This window comes from Mustelus asterias, chromosome 18 (genome assembly GCF_964213995.1).
Source record: "Mustelus asterias chromosome 18, sMusAst1.hap1.1, whole genome shotgun sequence".
In the NCBI taxonomy this organism is placed as follows: domain Eukaryota; kingdom Metazoa; phylum Chordata; class Chondrichthyes; order Carcharhiniformes; family Triakidae; genus Mustelus; species Mustelus asterias.
Window position 1 is genome coordinate 2,752,151 of NC_135818.1, and position 16,056 is coordinate 2,768,206.

Here is a 16,056-nt window from a genome sequence, read left to right on the forward strand (position 1 = left end):
TAATTTAAATTCCTTCCTTTAATTTCACTACTTGCTTCTGAAATAGATATCAGCGTCACTGTGAGTTATGGCGTGATTTAATTCTGTTTGACAGGTATTCGCTATGAATCATTTTTTTGAGCCAGAATACATTTGTATTTCCATGAAATTAAATTATGTTAATTGCACATTGCCCTTGAAAATTCCTAAACCCCATAACCACAAGTTGGCTTTGCTGCTGTGACATAATTAGCATCAAAGTGTTCAGAAAAATTGATGTAGGCAGGGTTCCACAGGAGAAATGTTTTGATTTTAAACATGGCAAAATGTTCCTTGTTTTAAGGTCAAATTTAACTGAAGAAGTAAATGCCCTTAATGAAATGCATGGGCTCTAGATGCAGCTGTACGTGCTTCCTGGGGAATTGGTTTCAAATCTTGGAAGTATTTACAATTGTAAATCTTATTCTGTTGATATTTGAAGTTTGTGTTTGGTACATGCAGCAACATAAGGTCTCAGTTATGTCTGGTTACTTTCCATGAAAAGCTAACCCATCAGTTTTTCAAGGTGCACCTAGTATTGCTTTAGAATTAATATTGGATTGTTCTTCTGGCAGCTGACAGCCCAGGTGAGTTTTAGCACAATGAGGTAATGTCGTGTTATGGACAGGAGGGAAGTTAATTTAAATTGCCCTGATTTCTCCTCTCCCCACTCATTTGTAAAGGTCTTTTAGGGATGGTATAGTGGTTAGCACTGCTGCCTCGCAGCGCCAGGGACTCAGGTTCAATTCCCGGTTTGGATCACTGTCTGTGCAGACTCCACACATTCTCCCCGTGTCTGCGTGGGTTTCCTCCGGAGTGCTCCGGTTTCCTCCCACAGTCCAAAGACATGCTGGTTAGGTGAATTGGCCATGCTAAATTCTCCCTCAGTGTACCCGAACAGGCGCCGGAGTGTGGCGACTAGGGATTTTCACAGTAACTTCATTGCGGTGTTAATGTAAGCCTACTTGTGACAGTAATAAATAAACTTTAAAAATTTTGATTTGCTTCCCAACCCCCCAGTTTCAACGTGATCCAATTCTCAATTAATAAATCCACAGCAAACACAAGATAGGTTGAGCTCAGAGGGTTAGTTTATTTGCACACTCTCAAAGTGCAGACAGAGGGTCGCTACAAAGACTCCTGTGCACTCGTGCAGTAATAGAGGGATAGAGAACGAAAGATTTACAGAGCAAAGACCATAGAGACAAGAATTAATGTTTGAAGTGTGTTGAGATTCCAGAATCTGAAGTCTAATGGAGAATTCCTTCACTGAGGTCGGCAAGCTGAACTTTTCCAGTCGTGTTGACTTCCACGATGAGATAGCCAATCACATTAAAGCACTAGGAAATGAAACACACTCGTAATAAGATCACTTAAAACATTTCCACAGTGAAATAAAGATTAGAGCATTGGCTAGAGTTAAGGTAGAAGCGAAAATGGCGTAAAAAGATTTGACATTTTTAATTATGTAAAAACACTCAATCAATAAGTAACAATTTATCACCAAGACCTCAGCATTCCACATACTTTTCCCAGGCCAGAGAGGTAGGTCAGCAATAGTTAGTACTCACATCATTATAAACCCAGTTACACTTTTAAACTTTGATGTTTCTAACAGGAATATGATGGGGGTAAAGGGGAAGTTCTTGCCAATTCAATTGATTTTACTGATTGCTGGCTTTGGGAGGGTGTTTGCAGTGTCACCTAGAGCAGAGCAATGAATGACAGTCCATATCTTCAGGATTCTGATATAAACCTTGGCCAGTTTCGGAGGGGTAACAATAATGAATGCTGACTGTGCACGATCAAAACTTGTGTAAATTCCAGACCCATGTGTTTCAGTTCCTCAGGATCCTGGTTACATCTACACGGCATTTTCCACTTCCTAACCTGTTATCTCTGGGTTTAGTATGAGTCACATTGCTAATTAGAGTCAGATTTATATTGTAGCCCGGAGCCCTGTGAGGATCAGATTAATTTCACTTTGAACATTTGCAATAAACATTTGCCGAGATCTCTAGGGGGTCATAGTCTCAAGATAAAGTGTCAGCAATTTTGGACTCAGCTGAGAGGTTTCTTCACTGAGGAGTTTGTGAATCTTTGGAATTTTCTACCTCAAAGGCTGTGGATATTCAGTTGTTGAGTATTTTCGCGCCCGAGATTGATCGACTTCTGGACACTTGTGGAATCGAGGGATGTGGGGATAGTCTGTAAAGTGGAGTGGATGTCGAATTTCAGCCACAGCCTTAGTGAACAGCAGACCAAATTTGAGGGGCATTTTGGCCCACTCTGCTCCTATTTATTTCCTTCGTATCAGCTGCTGCTGGATTATTGTCAAAAGACAACTAGTACAATACTTAATGATTAATACTTAATGGAATACAATGTGGAAAGGTGTGAGGTTTTGCACTTGAGATCTTTTAGAATAAGACATCAGGAGTTGTTCTGAATACTAAAAATTAGAATGATTAAATGGACATATTTAGTGATTTACGGGATAATAACTGGCAACAGTCCCTTTAGGAACACTGCAAATTCCATATACTAGTTGTCAGATTAATAAAGAATGTCTTTCTGATGTTTTAAACTTTCTGATGTTAAGCCTTTCCATTGTAGTTCAGTAATATAGAATCATAGAATCCCTACAGTACAGAAGGAGACCATTTGGCCCATTGAGCCTGGACTGACAACAATCCCACCCTATCCCCGTAAGTCCACATAGTTACCTTGCTAATCCCCTGAAACTAGGGTCAATGTAAGATGATGCAAGTCCAGCTTCTTCATGAACTCACTTAATTCTCTTTTACAACTCCACATACACACATCCAACATCCAGTGCCACCTGTAACCCCTTTATATATCTCAGTGAGTGCTATTAAACAATTGACGTACAAATTAGGTCTAGGGTGGAAGGTTGCAGTTAACCCATTCCGAACCTCAATAGAGATCAAAATAGCTGGAGTAAAAGGGGTCTGTTGATCTTATTTCATTTGGATACATATAAGAATAGCACTCTTCCTTCAGAATAGCACGGTGATTTTCCCTGTTGCAGTTTCCTATCATGAAGATAACAACCCTTGGGTGTTGTTTAGAAATAATTTTGCGGAAGAGGCAATGAATTCTAAAATTGAGACACTGAAGTTGTTGTGAAGTCTGATGTGGATTTGCACCCTTTTAGCTTAGCTCCCATTTCTGTCTGATCATGGACTGTTCAAATGCTGCTTCAAAGTATCCGGGTTAATTTTGCTAATTTGTTTTCTTTCCACTGCAAATCAAATATTTGGCGTTTCTCTACATCCGAGCTTTTCTGTTTAGAGTGAGTCAGTGTGAGGCAATGCAGCATTTGACACTTGCGGTGAATCACATACCGGTACATACGGTGAATGTACCTTTGCAACTCTACAAAGATATTCTGCAACCTCAGTGTTAGTGTCACAATGTTGTGTCTATTTTATTTCTCTCACTATTAGCCTCTCGGAATGAGCTATCGGAATTCATGTTCTTTTCCTTAGGCAGTCTTGCTGGTGAGAACCGAATTGCAGATTTTTTTGCCATTTCACAAAGGACCTTGCAGCCATTCTGTTATCCAGCATGGAGTGGCAAAAGTCCATCCAGCTTGTTCTTTATGTAACCGGTACAAGTTTCCATAGTGGTGACTCCCCCCTGCCCATTCCATCATAAATTGACTTGTTCTCACATATTTAACCAGTCAAATGCTACCAGTCTGTCCTGGTTCAATTAGGACAAGGCTTGTCTCATGGGATATTTGATGATTTCATGCTTTTCCTGCAGTCTTGAATTTAATTTCTAAGTAAATATTTATCCATTTTCTTTAAGTTAATCAAAATAGCACCCTCTGTTTTTGTTATCAATCTGTTTCAGTGCGCTGCACTCTGAGAATGCCTCTCTGGTCTTGCTTGAGACTAACTGTATCCTCTACATCTGCCTTTGCTCTTCAAGTCATGTAGTTTTCTTATATCCGGAGCATCTGTGCTTCTTGGTATGCTAGAGCCGTTCACGGGTTTATTTTCTTCAGTGAAAGCGCTGCTTTACCACTGCAATTCTCTCATAATTTAACATCCCAAGTCTCAAAATGACTTATTTCTCTGAGTCTTCCCAAAACACACACACGTTGAAAGTTGGGGACTCCAATTTCACAGTGTTCTAAATGTGCCCTCACCAGTGGTCTGCACAAGATCACAATACCTTTTTCTTGTACAGTCAGATGCATTCAGGCACAAAGTTTGCCTTCACAGGTGGCAAATCATTAGTGCAAGTCCTCAGGCTTACGAATTACAGGTAGCACAGACTGATCTCTTGTACCTTGACAATTAAGATATAATTGGCCCTAATTTGTGACGAATGCAGCAGCTGAGACAGAGTGCAGAGTGAGGTAGCTGCTGCACTTTACACAAATTTGTTTATTCGGAGAAACCTAGGCATTCACCTTGCAAATGGGGGGCATCCATATGTTTCCATATGTGCAAAAAATATTTTTGTGAAATAAATCTTTACACTTCCACACTACCCTGCTTCCGATATCAAAGCCTCTTTTAAGCATTAGGGTTGAGGAGACGGGGCCATGCAGTTCAGACTAGTGGGGTGTGTTTGAAAGCCAACTTCTGGGGACCAAAGATAATGTTCTGGCTCATTGTGCACTCAGATCCCTAATGTATGTTTAGTGAGTGCTATGTGTGGCTTATATGGACAGTTCACTGTTTAATGGCTTCACTTTTCAGCAGTAAATGCACTGCCTGACATTCGACTGAAGTAGCAGTTCAGGGTTTTCTGTCATGACTGCGCTGGTCCTCATGGTTTGGAAAAGGCCTATTCAGATGTGTTTACTGCATTCTGCAGTTTTTTTAACCACCCAGTCTCTAATTCCTGTGACCTCTGATCAAAAATAGGCATCTATCGGGCCTCATTGCTGGTGAAGTTTACTTACTGTTTTCTATAGGAGCGATGTTCCAGCTGTGCCGGTATAATGGTCCTTTTGTATGTGTTAGAAATGATCCGAGTGATTTCTGATATGAAAAGGCCCTCTTTGTACTTGCTGTTGAGATGATATGGAGATGCCGGCATTGGACTGGAGTGGGCACAGTAAGAAGTTTCACAACACCAGGTTAAAGTCCAACAGGTTTATTTGGTAGCACAAGCTCATGATTTGCAGGGATAGCACTTTCTGGCGAGCTATATGGTAATTTCAGCATTGAGTTGAGCTGTTCCGTGGAAAGATACTTGAGCCTTGTGACAGTTGTAAATTGGTCTGGCTGATGGTGGACAGGCATTAACAGGTGGGCCGTACTCTTGTTGGTGAAGCAAGGTGAGGAATCCGATTTTAAGGAACTTCCTTTCAGAATCCGTCCTTCATGATGGGTCCCAATTTTCCTGATGTAACCTAGCAACCACAGAAAATCATTTTAAAGTATCCAATCTTTAATGCATCACTTGATTTTTGAGTCAATAGAAATCCTGTTTCCAAACTCTTCTGGTTATATTCCTGTTGAATGGCTTATCAAATCTCAGCTGAGGAACTTTGAAACTCTCTCAAATGTTTGAATCGCATTTGGTTGTTATTTATAATGCGGATATTTAATTCTAGGAACTACACTCCTAAGATGTTAATATTCTCCTCAGCGAATGTGCTTAATTATAATGTAATGAGTATAATTTGGTACGGTGAGTTAGCAATTGAGATTCCATCATTGCTGACTAACCATGTATTGCTGCTAATGAGTTATGATAATACAATCTCTCTCTTTCTCTTCTCTCTCACAGCTTGCAATGAAACACAAATGTTGAGCAGTTGCCAAACAATTTGAGAGTTTGTGTCCAGGGTGATCTTCACAGAGTGACGGAAGTTTGCTAATGTATATTTCCTTTAATGGAAATCTATTTCTCCAAACTTGATGCTGCCAATAGTAGAATATGTTTCAATATTTTTTTAACATTTATTTAGCAATGTTTAACAAGAAATCAAAATATTGTCTTGATCTTTTTTCAGTGTCTTAGAGGTCCAGGCTACTAGTGGTCCTGAATAATTATAGCTGTAGGCTCTCATCTTATACACACAGCTTTTAATTAATGTAGTGTTGTATTACACAATATTAATAAAAATTTCAATAATGGTTTTTTAAAAAAACTTATTTAAAAAATCTTGGATAACAGTGCACTGTGGCTGGATAGTTTTGTTATAGGAATTGGACTTTTGGAACTACAATGTCACTCGAACTGTGACTAAGCAATATGTTATCTTCATTTTTAAAGATGTGGTTCCTCGTTTTAAACTCAACCAGTAATTGTTCTGGTTACATTCCGATGTGAAGCGTTCGCTGGGACTCCCATACTGACCCATGAGGAAAACTGGGATGTTGTGTAGCCGTGAGCACCATGAAGGAAACTCGATCTTTCAGCCTCTCCGTGGAGATCAGCACGAGTATATTATTAAGTAGAATACTGGAAAAATAATTTGGGTAAATGTTTCATATTGAAGAATGTATCTGTAAAAATGTCATTAGTTCAGGTGAATTATGATAAGAATGTCACACTTAACCACTGGTGTTCTGTCGCAGTAACCACTGCAAATAAACTGCTTGTACAACTATTTAAAAACAAGAGGTGATCCTGCCCCTTGCTACACCTTGTTAATTCTGACTGCAGCAGAGTGTGTGCTGTGAAGTTCTGTGCCTGTCTATTCAGTGTGTGGGTTCATGCTCTGTTCTACTGTTCCTGGCCTTAGTATCATTAAAACACTTTGTGCAACATGCTTTCTTTGTATTAAGTTATGAATCCTGTTACCGTGAGAATGATTTAACTTTTTGATTAAGTTGTAGGTTTTTCAAAAGGATCATCCTTGGAATAAATAACCTGAAATCTGTGAGGCTGATTTTGAGATTGTACAGAATAGCGCTGCACAAGTCTGCTTTCTGCAGCCAGTGTTGGAAATGCAATTAATCTGCTGCCTCCTGCAGTATCTGGTCCCTGATCAAGAACCGGTTTTATGGCAATTTTATTTTAATTTCCGTATTTTTAAGGCAGTCATTTGCTGGAAACACAGCGAGTTGTACTCTTCCTTCAGCTCCCGTTATTTTTGCGTTTCAGATTACTGCAAGTGTAGCCGCTGATACTGCACGAGGCAATGGGGCATCTGGGACCTTGATGAACAAAAGGGTGGCACAGTGGTTAGCACTGCTGCCTCTCAGCACCAGGGTCCTGGGTTCAATTCCAGCCTTGGGTCACTGTCTGTGCGGAGTTTGCACTTTCTCCCCCATGTCTGCGTGCGTTTCCTCCGGGTGCTCCGGTTTCCTCCCACAGTCCAAAGATGTGCAGGTTAGGTTGATTGGCCATGATAAATTGTCCTCCGTGTCAGGGGAAATAGCAGAGTAAATGTGTGGGGTTAAGGGGATAGGGCCTGGGTGGGATTGTGGTCGGTGCAGACTCGATGGGCCGAGTGGCACTGTAGTGATTCTGTGACCAACAGCGTACCCCTTAAATCGGTAAAATTTAAGAATACAGAAAGAAACATAGCTGTGACAAAAGTACGATGAATTAGAGTCAAAATAGTAAATGCAGAAAGTGAAAAAAAGGATTGGTTTAAATGAGGGAGGAAAAAAAGGCAAAAAGGAAAAGCAAGATTATTTTTTTAAATGCTCGCTAGTTGTAGGAGTTGACCTCCTCAGTTACAGTTGTTCCTTTTCTGGGCTTAGAACGGCAATGAAGGAATATAAATTACCCATTAGCAGGCTCATTGCACTAAATCTAAGAAACCTGACTTCAGGAAGCGTAAAGGAGAACATGCTCCTGTCTACATCAACGGGGGCGAAATAGAAAGGGTCGAGAGCATCAAGTTTTTAGGTGTCCAGATCATCAACAACCTGTCCTAGTCCCCCCATGTCGACACAATAGTTAAGAAAGCCCCACCAAAGCCTCTACTCTGTCAGAAGACTAAGGAAATTTGGCATGTCAGCTATGACTCTCACCAACTTTTATAGATGCACCATAGAAAGCATTCTTTCTGGTTGTATCACAGCTTGGTCTGGCTCCTGCTCTGCCCAAGACCGCAAGGAACTACAAAAGGTCATGAATGTAGCCCAATCCATCGCGCAAACCAGCCTCCCATCCATTGACTCTGTCTACACTTCCCGCTGCCTCGGCAAAGCAGCGGCATAATTAAGGACCCCTCGCACCCCGGACATTCTCTCTTCCATCTTCTTCCTTTGGGAAAAAGATACTAAAGTCTGAGGTCACGTACCAACCGAGAACAGCTTCTTCTCTGTTGCTGTCAGACTTTTGAATGGACTTACCTTGCATTAATTGATTTTTCTCTGCACCCTAGCTATGACTCTCACAACACTCTTCACTCTCTCGTTTCCTTCTCTATGAACGGTATGTTTTGTCTGTATAATGCGCAAGAAACAATACTTTTCACTTATGTTAATACATGTGAGAATAATAAATCAAAGGAAAAATCACCTTCCTGAAGCGGAGGTTAAGTTGTAATTGTGGGACTAATCCAGCAGCAGCTTGACATTGGGGAGATTGACAGTGAGGCCTCGATTCTGTAAGAGTAACAACAGAGTGATGCGTATCAGCCACTGCTTGGTGCAAATTCACAATTTAATGGCATAACTTTTCCTCACAAACTGCTGAATCGTCTCTGCACTAATAACTACGGGCACCTTGAACTTTATTTTTCCAACAAATTCCGGACCAGAGTTTATTCCCAAGCAGTCATGTCAAGTTGGTTTTTCTTAAGACTTAAAAGAACAACTTTATTTTTCTCCCTCTTGCCTGAGGAAAATGCTGGAGGCCAAAGATAGAATGTGCAGCAATTTAAGTATTCTGTATATATTACATTGCAAGACCTGGAGTCCCAGAAGATCCAACTGAAAGTAAACATATTCCAACATTTGCAATCTGCACTGGAACCTTGCAAACCATTAAAAGAGCAGCTTCTCAAATCACAGGATACAACGCACTTTCATCTGTGCTTTTGTTTACTCAGCCAGGTGGAAACACACAAAGCAAGCTAATAAGGGATCTACATGGGCGGTTTGTTTATCTGTTAATGGAGTGTGCATTCTCTTCCCTTTCATACTCTCCTGACTTAGACCACGTCCAGTGAGTGCATGTAGGTTAGCTGAGAGAAAGTTTTGGGGCAGCGCGGTGGCACAGTGGTTAGCACTGCTGCCTCACAGCGCCAGGGGCCCAGGTTCGATTCCCAGCTTGGGTGACTGCCTGTGTGCAGTTTGCACATTCTCCCCTGTGTCTGCGTGGGTTTTCTCTGGGTGCTCCGGTTTCCTCCCACAGTACAAAGATCTGCGGGTTAGGTTGATTGGCTATGCTAAATTGCCCCTTCGTGTCAGGGGGTTGGCAGGGTAAATCGGTAGGGTTATGGGGATAGGGCCTGAGGGGGGATTGTGATCAGTGCAGACTCGATGGGCCAGGTGCCCTCTTCCTGCACTGTAGGGATTCTGCGAAACCCAAGTGTAATTAAAAGTACAATTTAGCCAAAATCTTGCTGCCTGCTGACGCCAAAGCCAGCCAGCCTCCTGCTTGTCCAGCTGGTTCATCCTACCCACTGCTTGCACAGTTATCTGGGACCACCTGGGAAGAGTTTCGGTCTTTATTGGTAAATCTTGCTGGATGATGGATACCTGGGAAGACAGCAGACCCAAGATAAAAACAAAATGCTGCGGATTCTGAAATCTGAAACAAAAACAGAAGATGCTGGAAAAGCTCAGCAGGTCTGACAGTGTTTGTGGAGAGAGAATAGGGCCAATGTTTCAAGTCTGGATGACCCTTTGTCAGAGCTCTGACAAAGGGTCATCCAGATTCAATGCAAGAGAGCAGACCCATCTGTCTTGGGTATCAACTTATTGAGTCTACCTCAGCGTTGTCTTGAACATTAATCATGAAACATGCCACTGAAGAATCTCCTTCCCTCTATTCTCACCACCTCCCAAGATGGATAGTTATGTATATAACTGACAGGTTTGTGTTTGAGTCATTGCTTGAAGAACAACAGCAGGGTGAGGGGCAGGTCATTTAAGACTGGGATGAGATGAAACCTTTCCGCTTAGAGGGTGGTGAACCTGTGGGATTCTCTACCATGAAAGGCCGTGGAGGCCAAATCACTGAATATATTTAAGAAGGAAATAGATTTCTTGACTCGGTGAATAGGGGTACAGGAGAGTGCTGGGTTATGGCGTTGAAATAGAGGATCTGCCATGATCATGTTGAATGGTGGAGTAGGGCAGAATGGCCTAATTCTGCTCCTATTTTGTACATTTAGCACGGCACAATTTGCATGGTAGACAGCAAAACCCATCAGAATATGTATAAATACATTACCACAAACTAGCTGGTTGCACCATAGTCAGCCCATTCCGGTTCCCAAGAACACAACATACTTCTTTTTAAATGAAGACTGGTTCTGAATGGATTTTATTTAACTCTCTCACTTAAAGTTCCACGAAGGTTGGATCTGTCGGTGCTGAGAGAAAAATGTAGTGTTCAATGATTGCTAAACAAGTTGCAAATTTGTAATCTTCCGCGTATTCCCACTGCCAGCTGCTGCTGCTTTTTTTTGCTTCAATTATTTTACCTGTAAATCCGACTATACTGTGTCCACATAAAGGACAGAGATTAGTTTTGATCAACTACTGCCATGGGTAAGCTGGTCAGGACTGAACACTGAAGGAAATAATTTTGCTTCCAAGTGTGAACTCTGCAGAATGTTCCTCGAACAGCAATTGTGACATCCATGTTGTTTCTGTTTACTACATTGAGACTCCAGTTACAATCTGCATACCATCCCTGCAGTTGAGTTTGATGATTCACTAAGCAAAGAGAAAGAGCAGGTCATGAGAAGGGAAAATTTGCAGACAATTCAAACAATTGTATATATTTAGAAACCGTTTAGCTGGTGTAGCAGAGGTTTTTTCAGAGACCAAGTATTGCCAAAACTTTAGCAGATACAAAGAGTGGTGAAGGCAGTACCCTGGTTAAAGACGGTGCTTTTTAATTGGCCAACACATGCTGGGAGAAAATATACAGTCAGACAGACTGCAATTTCTGGATTATGTTGCATTCGTCAACACAATTATACATTTCCAAAGTTAGTTTCTCTCGCCTATCGGTCCATCCCCACTGGATATGAACCAGTTAAAGTTTATTTATTAGTCACAAGTAAGGCTCATATTAACACTGCAATGAAGTTGCTGTGAAATCCCCCTTGCAACCATCATTAGGACAGATCAATCATTGTTAATGTATGTCATCTACTTTGACCAACTACATCCCGCCCTCTGACAACATGGGAGTTCATTGGTCCATAGAATCTGGAAGCTCCTTCCCTCTGGTCTCCTAGCAACTCCTATAATGCTAATTATAGAGTTCAAAGATAACTTCCCTGTCTCTTAGCAACTTCCATTACACAAATCATAGGGTCAAAAGTTTCTGTTCTCATCGCCTTGATGAGCTAATTTACCAATAAAAATAAATAATCCTATTCATTTTAGAGTCTTGGAATCTGTACTTTCCCTGACCAATGCTCATAACAAATTGTCCTCTGTGCCTGCATTTTTCAAAAAGAATGTGGTTCTGCTTAGCTCGCTTCCATCCCATTATGCATCAAGACAGTCTGCATTTTGGCCAAAGTGTACAGAAAACAAATTTGAAACACATATTTAAATCCAAAATACTTGTCTAAATCCAAAATACATGTTTAATGTGGTTATATATGTTTCAATGCGGACGGTACCTCTGTAATTTTTTAAAGGCAGTCTGTAATTCTTATCCAAAGTTAACCCACTCAGTTCGAGTAACTTCATTCGTGTTTTAAATTCCCAGAGTATTTTGAATTTCTCGAACAGCTGGTAAAGCTCACTGCCAGCACATTCTTCTAAATAAAGGCAAAATACTGCGAATGCTGGAATCTGAAACAAAAACAGAAAATGCTGGGAGATCTCAGCAGGTCTGACAGTGTCTGTGGAGAGAGAATGGAGCCAGCGTTACGAGTCTGGATGTCCCTTCGTCAGAGCTAAGGAGAACGAAAATTGGACAAGATTTATACTAATGAGGGTTCTGCCATTCACACCTTCTGGTCACTTTATGGACACTTTTAACATCCTTTCCAGCCTTTATCATCACTATTTACATTCCCTTTTTGGCCAAAGTGTACAGAAAGAAAATCAGAAATACATATTTAAATTCAAAATACATGTTTAATGTGGTTATATATGTTTCTATGCAGACAGTACCTCTATACTTTTTTAAAGGCAGTCTGTAATTCTTATCCAAAGTTAACCCACTCAGTTCGAGTAACTTTATTAGTGTTTTCAATCCCAGAGTACTTTGAATTTCTCCCCCCCCCCACCAGACTCGACACGTTGGCTCTATTGTCTCTCCACAGATGCTGTCAGGCCTGCTGAGATTTTCCAGCATTTTCTGTTTTTGTTTCTTCTAAATGATGGTTTTATTTTGTGATCTGCAGCACAATTGTGGCCAGTGCCTCTACAATTTCCACTCTCACTTCCCTCTGTATCCTTGGATGCATCTAGAACATAGAACATAGAAAAAATACAGCACAAACAGGCCCTTCGGCCCACAAGTTGCACCGGCCATGTCCCTACCTACCTAGGCTTATATATAGGCTTACCTATAACCCTCAATCCTATTAAGTCCCATGTACTCATCCAGAAGTCTCTTAAAAGACCCTATCGAGTTTGCCTCCACCACCACTGACGGCAGCCGATTCCACTCACCCACCACCCTCTGAGTGAAAAACTTACCCCTGACATCTCCTCTGTACCTACCCCCCAGCACCTTAAACCTGTGTCCTCTCAAAGAACAAAGAACAAAGAACAGTACAGCACAGGAAACAGGCCCTTTGGCCCTCCAAGCCTGTGCCGCTCCTTGGTCCAACTAGACCAATCGTTTGTATCCCTCCATTCCCAGGCTGCTCATGTGACTATCCAGGTAAGTCTTAAACGATGTCAGCGTGCCTGCCTCCACCACCTTACTTGGCAGCGCATTCCAGGCCCCCACCACCCTCTGTGTAAAAAACGTCCCTCTGATGTCTGAGTTATACTTCGCCCCCCTCAGCTTGAGCCCGTGACCCCTCGTGATCGTCACCTCCAACCTGGGAAAAAGCTTCCCACTGTTCACCCTATCTATACCCTTCATAATCTTGTATACCTCTATTAGATCTCTCCTCATTCTCCGTCTTTCCAAGGAGAACAACCCCAGTCTACCCAATCTCTCCTCATAGCTAAGACCCTCCATACCAGGCAACATCCTGGTAAACCTTCTCTGCACTCTCTCCAATGCCTCCACGTCCTTCTGGTAGTGCGGCGACCAGAACTGGACGCAGTACTCCAAATGTGGCCTAACCAGCGTTCTATACAGCTGCAACATCAGACTCCAGCTTTTATACTCTATACCCCGTCCTATAAAGGCAAGCATACCATATGCCTTCTTCACCACCTTCTCCACCTGTGTTGCCACCTTCAAGGATTTGTGGACTTGCACACCTAGGTCCCTCTGTGTTTCTATACTCCTGATGACTCTGCCATTTATGGTATAACTCCTCCCTACATTATTTCTTCCAAAATGCATCACTTCGCATTTATCCGGATTAAACTCCATCTGCCACCTCTCCGCCCAATTTTCCAGCCTATCTATATCCTGCTGTATTGCCCGACAATGCTCTTCGCTATCCGCAATTCCAGCCATCTTCGTGTCATCCGCAAACTTGCTGATTACACCAGTTACACCTTCTTCCAAATCATTTATATACATCACAAATAGCAGAGGTCCCAGTACAGAGCCCTGCGGAACACCACTGGTCACAGACCTCCAGCCGGAAAAAGACCCTTCGACCACTACCCTCTGTCTCCTATGGCCAAGCCAGTTCTCCACCCATCTAGCCACTTCCCCTTGTATCCCATGAGCCTTAACATTCTTAACCAACCTGCCATGTGGGACTTTGTCAAGCAACCATAGCTCGTAGCAACCATTTCAGCCCTGGGAAAAAGCCTCTGAGAATCCACCCGATCTATACCTCTCAACATCTTGTACACCTCTATCAGGTCACCTCTCATCCTTCGTCTCTCCAAGGAGAAAAGACCGAGCTCCCTCAGCCTATCCTCATAAGGCATGCCAACCAATCCAGGCAACATCCTTGTAAATCTTCTCTGCACCCTTTCAATCATTTCCACATCCCTCCTGTAATGAGGCAACCAGAACGGAGCACAGTACTCCAAGTGGGGTCTGACGAGGGTCTTATAAAGCTGCATCATTATCTCCCGACTCCTAAACTCAATCCCTCGATTGATGAAGGCAGCACACCATGCGCCTTCTTAACCACCTCCTCTACCTGCGAGGCCAATTTAAGAGTCCTATGGACCCGGACCCCAAGGTCCTTCTGATCCTCTACACTGCTAAGAGTCTTACCCTTGATATTATACTCCTTCATCCTATTTGACCTACCAAAATGGACCACTACGCATTTATCCGGGTTGAAGTCCATCTGTCACTTCTCCGCCCAGTCTTGCATCCTATCTATGTCACACTGCAGCTTCTGACATCCCTCCAACCTATCCACAACACCACCAACCTTCGTGTCGTCGGCAAACTTACCAACCCATCCCTCCACTTTCTCATCCAGGTCATTTATGAAAATGACAAACAGCAAGGGTTCCAGAACAGATCCCTGGGGCACTCCACTGGTGACCGATCTCCATTCAGAAAAAGACCCGTCTACAACCACTCTCTGCCTTTTGCAGGCAAGCCAGTTCTGAATCCACAAGGCAACAGCCCCTTGGATCCCATGCCCTCTCACTTTCTCGAGAAGTCTTGCATGGGGGACCTTATCGAACGCCTTGCTGAAGTCCATGTAAACCACATCTACCGCTTTTCCTTCGTCAATGTGTTTAGTCACATTTTCAAAGAACTCCACCAGGCTCGTAAGGCACGATTTGCCTTTGACAAAGCCGTGCTGACTACTTTTGAGCATACTAAACTTCTCTAAATGTTCATAAATCCTGTCCCTCAGGATCTTCTCCATCAACTTACCAACCACTGAGGTTAGACTCACCGGTCAGTAATTTCCTGGGCTATCCCTATTCCCTTTCTTGAAAATAGGAACCACATCCGCAATCCTCCAATCCTCCGGAACCTCTCCCATCTCCAAGGACGATGCAAAGATCATCGCCAGAGGCTCTGCAATCTCTTCCCTCACCTCCCACAGTAATCATAGAAATCATAGAAACCCTACAGTACAGAAAGAGGCCATTCGGCCCAACGAGTCTGCACCGACCACAATCCCACCCAGGCCCTACCCCCATATCCCTACATATTTTACCCGCTAATCCCTCTAATCTACGCATCCCAGGACACTAAGGAGCAATTTTAGCATGGCCAATCAACCTAACCCCCACATCTTTGGACTGTGGAAGGAAACCTGAGCACCCGGAGGAAATCCACGCAGACACGAGGAGAATGTGCAAACTCCACACAGACAGTGACCCAAGCCGGGAATCGAACACAGGTCCCTGGAGCTGTGAAGCAGCAGTGCTAACCACTGTGCTACTGTACCCCAGTAACCTGGGATACATCCCATCCGGTCCCGGCGACTTATCTATCTTGATGCTATTCAAAATTTCCAATACATCCTTTTTCTTAATGTCCACATAATCTTTTCAGTCCGCCTCAATCTTGTAGTACAACCACCCAGGTCTTTTTCCACCGTGAATACCAAGGTAAAATATTCATTAAGGACCTCTGCTATTTCTTCCGGTTCTGTACAGACTTTCTCACCTTTTATAGGTCCTATTCCTTCACATCTCATCCTTTTACTCTTCAGAGGGAATCGTGATGAGGTGACTGAGAGCGAGGAGGTTAACCTGTAAATAGAGAAGGATTGTAGACAGTGTAAGAGGGAGAATAGGCGGGTGATGGAGAAGGGGAGAGCTCAGACCAAAGGTTTGAGATTTGTCTATTTTAATGCCAGGAGTGTAGTGAATAAAGTGGATG

The 16,056-nt window shown here is 42.6% G+C and overlaps 1 protein-coding gene across 4 annotated transcripts in view; it reads left to right on the top strand.

Moving 5' to 3' along the window:
- Positions 1-6,897, top strand: part of stxbp6 (syntaxin binding protein 6 (amisyn)) — a 203,870-nt gene extending 196,973 nt beyond the window's left edge. For 2 of the 4 annotated variants that reach the window (XM_078233275.1, XM_078233276.1), the window contains exon 6: positions 5,797-6,897. In XM_078233275.1, coding sequence (XP_078089401.1) covers positions 5,797-5,820 — 24 coding nt within the window. In that variant the 3' untranslated portion in view covers positions 5,821-6,897. The remainder of the gene's footprint in view (positions 1-5,796) is intronic. The other 2 variants (XR_013499973.1, XR_013499974.1) reach the window with 2 other exon arrangements.
- The last annotated feature ends 9,159 nt before the right edge of the window (positions 6,898-16,056 follow it).